The 10,248-nt window shown below is 51.3% G+C and overlaps 1 protein-coding gene across 1 annotated transcript; it reads right to left on the reverse strand.

Moving 5' to 3' along the window:
• Positions 1-8,789: 8,789 nt before the first annotated feature.
• LOC123159194 (protein GLUTAMINE DUMPER 6-like) lies at positions 8,790-9,586 on the reverse strand. The gene has a single exon (XM_044577020.1). The coding sequence runs from the start codon at positions 9,437-9,439 to the stop codon at positions 9,056-9,058; it is 384 nt and encodes a 127-aa protein (XP_044432955.1). The 5' UTR covers positions 9,440-9,586; the 3' UTR covers positions 8,790-9,055.
• Positions 9,587-10,248: the final 662 nt, after the last annotated feature.

The raw sequence follows: 10,248 nt of genomic DNA on the forward strand, positions 1-10,248 counted from the left end.
TCTCCTTCCTTTTCCCCTCCGGTAAGAAAAGAAAAAGGGGAGGTCGAATCCTACTAGGAGTGGAATCCTAGTAGGACTCCCCCCATGGCGCGCCGCCCCTGGCCGGCCGCCTCCTCCTCCCCTCCTTTATATACGGGGGCGGGGGGCACCCCAAAGACACATCAGTTGTTCTCTTAGCCATGTGCGGTGCCCCCCTCCACAGTTTACTCCTCCGGTCATACCGTCGTAGTGCTTAGGCGAAGCCCTGCGCGAATCACATCATATCACAACCGTCGTGGTCATGAAACTCTCCCTCGACCCTCTGTTGGATCAAGAGTTCGAGGGACGTCATCGAGCTGAACGTGTGCTAAACTCGGAGGTGCCGTACGTATGGTACTAGACCGGTTGGATCGTGAAGACGTTCGACTTCATCAACCGCGTTAACCTAACGCTTCCGCTTTCGGTCTACGAGGGTATGTGGACACACTCTCCCCCTATCGTTGCTATGCATCTCCTAGATAGATCTTGCGTGAGCATAGGAATTTTTTTGAAATTGCATGCTATGTTCCTATGAACTGCCCGAAGCGACCCATTAGTGAACTGTCATGGGGGTCCTCGGCCCGATCCATCTAGTCGGGAGACAACATGGTGAGTACCCCCTAGGCCAGGACATCATCACCGGCGTTTGGCATTTTGCGGACAAACGAAAGAGAGGGCACAGTTCCATGTTCAGCATGCTAGGGGCATGTGACATATGAACGGGTTGCATATTTGGATTCATTGGGATTTTTGAGTAATTTTTTTATATAAAATGGGTTGTTTGGATGCTTGTGTTTGCTGTTTGGCCCACATAGCACGAACCTCAAAGCACCTCTCAGTCAGGCCTGCTAGGAACGGCCGTTTCCAACGAGCCAGACTCGAGCAGTGCAGGGGAGGGGAACGTTGCGTTGCGCAGCTGCGCGCAGGGAGATGGTGGGAGCGATGGCGCATCTTCAAAAAAGCGGCGGGACGAATTTGAGTCACCGCCTGCCGATTTGGTCGCCCTATATATCCAGGATCACCGCCGCGGCAAAACTCCCGCCACCATTTCTCCGATCTTGAGCTTTCCCTCCAGCACGGATCCACTTCGACGACAAGGTAAGCGGTGCAACTACTCCGGCGACCGGTTGACTCAGGTGGCGGATCGACTCCCCCTCCTCTCCGACGTGCCAGGCAGCTCCTTCGCGGCTCTTCTGACGGCGTCTGTAAGTTCAATCACAATCTCCTCTCTACTAGTTCTAGCTAGATCTGTCTATGTGGTAGGGTGAGATCTTTCGATCTGTTTGACTGTGATGTTGTGTAATATCTAGTGTGATGGATTTGGAGCATGCCAGGGGTTGTTTCCATGTGGGCAAGTTTTGGTAGCTAGTGGTCATGGATGGATTGGTAGTATGCTTAGATGTGTGGTATGCTAGTGTGCAAGTGTTGAACAAGATCATCCATGTGTCCATGATTAATGCCCTGTTATGCTGTGTTGAGTTGTGGTATGCTTTCATGGATTTGGTAGTGTTGCGTTCAACTAGATCATCCATGTGTACATGTGTCACTGCTAGTTCGATTTGTCCATGTTGTACTACTAGTTCCTACTATTCATGTGTAGTGTCTTATGATATTGATGACGCTTATGTTTGTAGGACATGACCACGCAAGAGTTTAGTCGGGCCCCCGTGCTATCCGAGAGCCAGCTCCCGCCGTCGTACGTCGAGAACTCCCAACCTCCTATGGACCAGATGTCTCCTGATTCAGAGGTTTTTGAGGTGCCGCCTGTGGTTCCTCAATTTGTGCTGGCTCAGCCCAATGCTTTTGATCATGCTGCTGCTCAAAAGGCAGCCACAAAGGAGAAGAAGGATGCAGGGGGAGCAACAAGAAATGGCAGCCGTTCCTCTCCACTTTTGTGCTTAACAAGATGTGTGAGATCATAGCTAGTGGGGTGAGGACTGACAAGGGCTTCAAGGAGGTGCACTTGAACCTTGTTGCAAAGCAGATGTTCGACTTCTATGGACAGAAGGTCACCTCGACCCAGGTGTACAACCACCCAAGGAAGTGGAGAGCGATGCGGATCACTGCATCCAAGCTGAGAGACCTCAACAGTGCTTCATGGGATGAGGATACCTGCTCGATCCTTCTGGAGGCAGAGCACTACCAAGGCCACATCGCGGTTTGTTCACACCCCATGCCATTCTAACAAACCAGCAGTTTAAGCCTATGAATCATTGCCATACTAACTAACTTCTCTGCCCTATTTCTTCTTAGGCTCACCCCAAGGACGCAGAGTTCCTCAACATCCGTATCCAAAACTACCACCAGATGCAGCAGATCTTCTCCTTCGGGTTGGCAACCAGCAAGTATGCCATGGGCTGTGGTCAGTCGATGGGCTCGCCGATGCCCGTGTATCTAGACACCCAGGAGTCAGACACCATCAACGTTGATGCTCATGAGAAGGATGGTGAGCACGTTCTTGTGCTTGATAGGAAGAGGAAGCGGGCACGCTTCATGGAGGAGGAGCTGAGTGTCTTCAACAGCATGATTGAGGCAGTGAAGGAGGTGACCACCGCCATCAGAGAGAGCAAGAGTGTGGACGTCCACCCTGAGCTCTATGGCGCCGTCATGGGGCAGATTGACTTCAGCCTAGAGGCTCTCATGGTGGTTCTCAGCCACCTGGTGGACACCAAAGTCCAATGTGTTGGTTTTGTTGCCATGGGAGCAGCCCACAGGGTGGTCTGGCTGAGGACCTGGCTGGGCAAGCACTACTACTAGTGTTGCTTCTGCTGGTGGCGACGGCGTGCATGATCCTCAACGGCGATGGTGACAAAGCCGACGATAATGATGACGACGTATATTATGCGTAGTTAGGGCTTGAAAATAATCTTATGGTGTGTATATTTTGGTGAGGTGGTATATAATAACCCCTCACGGTGATCCTCGTGGTGATCGCGAACTTGCGGTGGTAGGATTACACCTTTTTTTGGATGTGGTGGTAGGATGACACCAAAATAGTGGTAGGTTGAACTTGCTATGATCATGCATGCTTACTAATGCTCTTCTGCTCTATTGCTTGCTCCTAGAGTTCTTCATTGCTTGTTGTCTGTGTGTTTCAATGCTTGTTGCTTGAACTTCGTGCTCATTTGCATTGCCAGGACAAGTGGTATGTGGTGTTCGAAGGTACGGTTTCAGGGGTTTACAGTTCATGGGAAGTTTGAACAAACAAGTTTCAGGGTACAACGACAACAACCACAGAGGAGGGTTTAAGACTAGGCAGGCTGCAGAAGATGCTTACTCCAAGTATGTGCAAGAGCATTCATGCAGCAAGGTTGAGGTTGGCAAGGTGGATCGTCCGTTAGGGCTGAAGAACTTCATCATCTTCGTCCAGTTCATCGTCATAGCAGTGTTGTGGCGTTGGTGTGCTCGGTGTGATCGTGTGTAAGGTGTAAATATTGGTAAACTCACCAAGTAGGGTAAAGGATGAGCACAACTCTATGCGCGTATGTAACCAAACAACGTGTACTCGTGTGACTACATATAATGCGAGCAACCAAACGCGGTGCGTAGAGGTCTCGCTACGATGCAGGGAGAGGACATAAAGGCAACCAATGAACATTCAGATGTTGGTTTTTGGCCTTCATATGCTCAATCAGATCCCACTGAAACAAGTAAGCAAATGGGAAAAAAACGATGCGAGCAACCAAACGCGTCGTAAGAGGAAGGAAGTGAACGGTCGATTCTTCACCGCTGGCTCCTTGTTCGGTTAGAAAAAACTATTTCGCTGGAAACTCTCATGGAGTCATCGCTGCTGTCGTGGCAGTGGCACCTCATGCAGATCATCACTTCTCCATCAGAGTGACAAACAAGCGTAGACGCGCCCAACGGGAACACCCGTGCATCGCCTGACCTGTGATCCATCTGCAATATCTAGTTGAGAATAAGCTAAAGAGAAAAATAATCCAACCGGGCCGATCGAACAGGGGCGGAGAAGGGAAGAGGCCACCTCTGCCCCCGATTCGCGCTGTCGATCTTGATGCATGCATGGTCCTTTCATTTCACGTCGACGAGGAAGGATAGATAGCACGGCCGGTGGCAGCTCGCGGTACGATCGGTCGGCGTCGAACCGGGGCCGCGGCCTGTCGCGTTGCTGGCCCAGGGCAAGGATCGAATAGCACACGCACGTACGTCCAGTCCGATCGATCGATGGATCGAAACATGGACGCATTATCCTCTCATCATCCATATCCATATACTGATAACAAGCGACGGTGCGCAGCTCCACACTATGCCGTGTGGCTCAGGTCAGGTCCAAATGGGATTGTTTTGCTGTACATGAACGACTGTAATCCCTTGGGCTGGGCAATGCAATCTCTTTTTTCTCGCACAAAAAGGTGACGGCGCGTAGCGTAGCTGCTGAGCGATCGTGGCGGGGAGTGCCGGGCGGAGGAGCGTACGGCCGACGTGACGCCACGAGGCCCGCTCAACTTGCTCGTGTTTGTGTCGACATGGTGTGGCCGTGTGACAACACCTTTCCGTGCCATGCAGCCGCTGCTAGCTGGTGTTCCTTTTTTTCAGAGAAAACGGGCGATCGCTTTTCGGTGAACCCTAGCCACGAGAGGCGCTGGCGCAAAGGGACGCGGCGGCCCAACGGCGTGTCAAAAGGGACGGAAAAGGGCGCAACAGGCTTCCAGCTAGTGCAGTAGCTACCACGATTGATCGACCCGGTGATGAATGTGATCCGAGTCATCGCTCTCGTCCTTTTCCTGGACCTGGAAGTTAGCAGCAGCACGTAGCACTATGGCATCGAAAGGATCGCCGACGATGGCATGCTCCTGGCTGCTGCGTCCATGGGCGCACTGTTCCACCGTTCCCAGCAGATGAGATTGGAGAGGCGGCATGCAGTAGTACAAGGCTCCAACTGAGCCGGAATATTGGCGAGGATAATGCTCATCCCAAGTTCCTCGCCTCCCTTTATCTGACATCCTACGGAGGCCGCACGTACACGCGCCCACCTACTGGAATCGGCGCCTTTCGTTCATTCCATCTTTTCTCCTCGCCAAGGAATTGAGAATTTTTGTGATAGAGAAGTGTTCGCTACTCTGAATTTTCATGCAGTCCCGACATATATATGTTCCAAAACGAGTACGTATATACTAGTTTGTTCTCTCTCCAGTAGTCTCCAATCGGAGTGCATGCAATTCCACCAAAATAATCAGAACTACTGTAGCATCGAGCTGAAGTATGGCGGTTAAAGCATTAGAATTAGTATTACTACAAGCTCTCCATGACGGTGAACCAAGACTCTCCTAACTTAACTAGAGTGATCATCCAATCCAATAAGCAAACGTCTGAACTGGAAGGCATCAAGCCAAGGGCCAAAAGAGCAGCTACAAAAGTTGGCGGATAGCAATAGGCCAGGAGGCAGCTACAGCTACTATCATTATGTTTTCCAAGCAGTCCAGTGCAGTGCAGCACGGCATCTCTGACTCTGAACTAATCAGGGACTAAACATTTTCTCCCTGGCCATGATGACCTCGGCCTCGGTGGGCCGGGTACGGCAACAATGGAAGGACGGCGAAGACCGCCGGGGAGGAGGAGCAGCCATATGCTCCTGGATATTCTCCGCGGCAAAGGGAGCAAAAAGGACGCTCGCTCGTCGGTGGAGGAGGCAATCATGGTGGCCGCCGGGCAATGCAGTAGTTGGGTACACAACAAGCAAGCTGCTGCTGTTGCTGTTCATGCCCCGTATCTGGTTTCTGACTAGGCCCCCACTCCCTCTCCCTCCCTCGAAAAAGTCCGGATAGCTCAGCTCGTCGACTTTGTACCGTGAACTCTAAACTTTCTTACGATGCGCCGCTTCCACTAGCAACAGCAACAGGGTAAACCATGCATGTACGCCAACCTTATCCCTACGGAACTGGTACGAAGCAGACACGACGCCACTGCTCCGGCGACAAGGAAACAACCGCCGCCACCCAGACCCTATGCACTATCTCTCCGTCCGCCCAAACCCTAGAATTGGTTCGCTTTCACGCCTCTGCGCGCGGTTTGTGTTCCTGCAGAACTGAAGGATGCGCACGAAGGAGAACAGACCAAGCAGAAGGAACAAAACGGAATTATCATCTCTCAGTCCGATCAGCTCCATGAAACCGTATCCGTATGTAATTCCAGAACGCGCACAGATTGATAATGCATGAAACGATGTATAATTCGGTACTGTATAATTCCAGAACGCACCTGGGTTGATATTTGACAAGACTAGGAAGAACTTATATGATGGCTAGCTATGAAAGTGGGAGTATGTAGGGTGAGAATATGGTGACGAGGACGCAGGGAGGAAGAGCACAAACTTTGTTTTGTTAGTCACCCACCCCCCTACGGGCTACGGGCTCGGGGTCGAGGCGCCGCTTCCGGCCTAGCCGCAATAAAACGCAAAGCGCTCCCCCATGGCCCCGCGTGACCCGACCCCCATAGTATCATGTTGGCATTGGCATTCGCTGTTGGATTCGGACCTCTCTATTTGCTTCTCTTTTCCCCAATCTGCCTTTTCTTTCCTCTTTCTTCTCACTTTCTCCATTCCAAGATATTAATAAAAAAACAAGGATTTCTTCAACTCTTCAGGATTGAGTTGAAACCTTTGGAAAGAGAAAAAATAGTGATTGAGTTGAAACTTACATCAGAGACAATCCAACTCGAGAGAAAGAGGAATCGGCGTGCCATTTCGCCATTTCTTTACCGCTTTGTCGCGACGAATAGGATATCGGAGGACACCTTTGTAAAGGGGCCACTACTAGCTTTAGCCCACTGATGCTTGATTAGATTTTTGTAGATAATGGGTTCTCCATGAGCTAAGCACAACTTATATGATTGATTGATCTCTCGGTTGCAAAGTTGCAACAGATACGATATGTTTCGTGGGCAAGTACGGCTGGAGTTGACATATGGTGCTTAGCACAAAACAGTGGCATGTGAGCTCCGCATACGTGCGGTTCAAGTGGTTGATCCGATCGATCGGTCGATCGATATTAGTGGCCAGGCTGCGACCCATTTTAGCAGAGACATAGTGCAGCAGCTGCAACAAGTTAGGCTAGAAGACAACTGCACGTCTGCAGCACGCGTGTAGTAGCAAGAAACAAGTAGTACAGGCGCCAAACGGGTACTACAAGTTGCAGTACAAAGTACGAACGGATAGGGGTGCTAGCTGATAGTACAAGTGGATTTTCCCTCAGTGTGCGCACCTGTAGACCATCAGATCCTCATTCAATGGCTCAGATTCCGTGCCCTCCGACTTCATCGCCACCATACCCCGCTCTCCTTCCCCGATTCCGGTCATGGCGGTTTTGGCTGACACGGTGGTCGGATCGTGCTATCCTAGAAACACATGATCCACGGTCGCCTGATTCCCGCGACGATGTTGTTGTCTTTTTGTCGTCACCGTCTCCTGCTCACCACCAGTGGATGTATTGGAAAAACAAAGTTTAGGCATTTTTGGACAAACTTTCAATCAATTTGACCTATAGACATTAGTTTGAAATCCAATGGCTGGCCCACATCTTCACCCTACAACACACACACCTGAGCTTCCTCTCTTTTGACAACACGCCTCATCTCCCCCACATCTCCTTGCACCGAGGGCATCTCCAAGGGAAGTCATCAAATATGATTACCAAATGTCTGGCGATATTCATCAAATGACGTTCATTGTCCAATGAAGAGAGAAGAGAGAAGAAGAAAGAGAGGAAAGTGAGTTTACGGTGGAGTCCAAGGCTGATTTGGCAGTGTCTGCGGATGTCCGGACTCCCCAACCCCACTCCACCCCCCTAGTTTGGAAATTGTTTGTGTGATTTCGGACGTCCGGTCCGTACCAATCCGCGGGCATACAATGGCCATTGTTGGGTCAACTAAAATGTCCGAGAGTTCGGTCCAAACATTTGGGAAAAGATTTGATGATCCATGTTGGAGATACCCTGAACCAATCAAGCATCCTGCTCGATCACGATGAGGCCACGTCACGGACACCATAGCCGGCTCCATCGTCTGTCTCGGCTTCGGGGGCTTCTCTCCTATGTGCTCCGAAAATGAACTGACGAATGCAACAAATTATAGGTGTATGAGAAATAGCATGCCCGAAAAACAAAGGGAGACGAGGAATATGATTTTAGTGAGAAAATTCGTACTTTCACGAATTGGATAACAGAAAACCATTGTTAACAATAACAAGCAGATTCTGCTATTTAAGAGACTATAGTACGTGTAGTTTTTTGTGAGAAAAGTACTACGCGCCCACTAAAAGCATATAGCCTCCATTTCCAAATGCAGGCGACGGGACCTTGGTTTGATAAAGGGCAGCGCATACAGTCCGTTGCATAAATTCTACGCGACGTGTCGACGACGCGCTAGGCTCCCCTATTTTTGTTTTCTAGTCTGTGTGCTCGCGTTTGAAGACCACACAATGGATGCATGCACCCCATGTAATCCTACTATACTTTTGCTCGTTTTCACTGTGTACCGTGTACGTTTCAACATGGACAAGCAATCGAAGTTCACTGTGTACGTTTCAACATGCACTTAACCAGCCGGCCAGGCAGCTAGTTGCCCCGTCATTTCGCACAAACTTTTTACTCTAGCAGACCAAACACGATCGATCAGGATGGGAGAGCGGTTAATGCTGGATGACCCACGGTGAAACTTCCAAGAGAGACGGTCTCCCAGAATGACGACGGCGGGCGAGTATTTTATACTACCGCGCACCCAAACGAAAAGCGCCGAAATTTCAAGTGGAAATCGAATTGGAGAGCAACCAAGCAAGCATCGTGCATTTATTGAATGAAGATGCAAGCCAAAATTCCATTCGCTTTCACAGATCTCAACATATGCCGCCGGCGCGCTCACGCCATGCGCGCCGCTCACCTCACCTCACCAAGAAACGCAAACCACTACAGCTCTATCTTCTCTGCTAATTGAGTTGTAGATTCTACGGACAGATCATGCAGGGAAAATCCTAGAGGCCAAAATTGGTCCCGCGGTTACACGGGCGGGCGGGCGGGCGTCGCGCCTACGCCGCGTCCACCTGCCGCTGCTCGCCGGTTTCGGCGGCGTTCACGGCGGGGAACGCGAACGGCCTGGCGCTGGCGAGGAAGGACGGCATGTCGTCGCCGGCCATGATGACGACGACCTTGGGCTCCCGGTCGAGCGGCGCCATCCCGCGCGCGGACGCCTCCTCGCCGGCGGTCCCCCGCCGCGACGAGCCCGACGGCTTGCGGCGCGTGCAGACGAGCACCAGCAGCGCCACGGCGATGAGCCCCATCATGAGCGCGAAGCCGAGGAAGAGGTACGGCGTGGGCGTCCTCCACAGCCCCGGGTGCGCGCCGTGGCCGGCCGCCGCTGCCGGAGCCCCGGCGACTCCCACCAGCGCCTCGCCTTCTCTGATCGGCCTCATGATGAAGGATGAATCACACGGATGTCGATCCCCCCCCCTCTCTCTCTTCCTCTTCCTCTGTGTGTGTGTGTGTGTGGGCGTGCGTGCAGTGCAGAGTGGTTTCTCGCTTGTTCTCTGTGGCTGTGACGTCTGACTGAGTGGCCGAGAGGAGAGGGAAGGGAGGCGGTATTTATAGGTGGCGCGCGGGAGGGGGGGTGAGAGAGAGAGAGAGAGCGGGGAAAAGAAACCGCTCGGCTCGGCGCGGCGCGACGGAGCTTTGCTTTGCTTGCCAGCTCTGCTCTGCCTCCCCCGGGTGCTACTGCTGGGTTTCGTTTGGTTGGGTTTGGCGGTCTCTTTTCTGTTGCTGCGGCTGCATGCACAGTAACGTCTACTGCAGCCGCTTGGTTTTGGCCGCTTGGATGGTGGGACCTGGCTTTTACCTTTGGATAAAAACTGAATTCAGTGTGATTCATCTAAGGTTCTGGAGCAAATAATCTGTGCCTAAAGCAAGAAGGGTACACAGGCGCCTCAGAGCATGGTTAATAATAGTACAATCAACGGTCGGCTATAAGGAATTGGCATGTCATCTACAGCAACCTCATATCCCGCAGAGTAGTAAGTTTTAAATATGTACTAATTTATTAGTAGTTGTCCCACCTTACAACCTCACAAAGGGTCTTAGGGCTCGTGTTGCAGACTTGCAACTGACTACTACTACTCTCTCAATTTATTAGTAATCAATAGTCTGCTTCTCTGCTCTCTCATTTTCTCTTTCCTCCAACTAAGTATAAATACAATATTTTAGTCCTTGTAGCCTTCTTATGTCATCT

Source organism: Triticum aestivum, chromosome 7B, assembly GCF_018294505.1.
Source record: "Triticum aestivum cultivar Chinese Spring chromosome 7B, IWGSC CS RefSeq v2.1, whole genome shotgun sequence".
NCBI lineage: Eukaryota > Viridiplantae > Streptophyta > Magnoliopsida > Poales > Poaceae > Triticum > Triticum aestivum.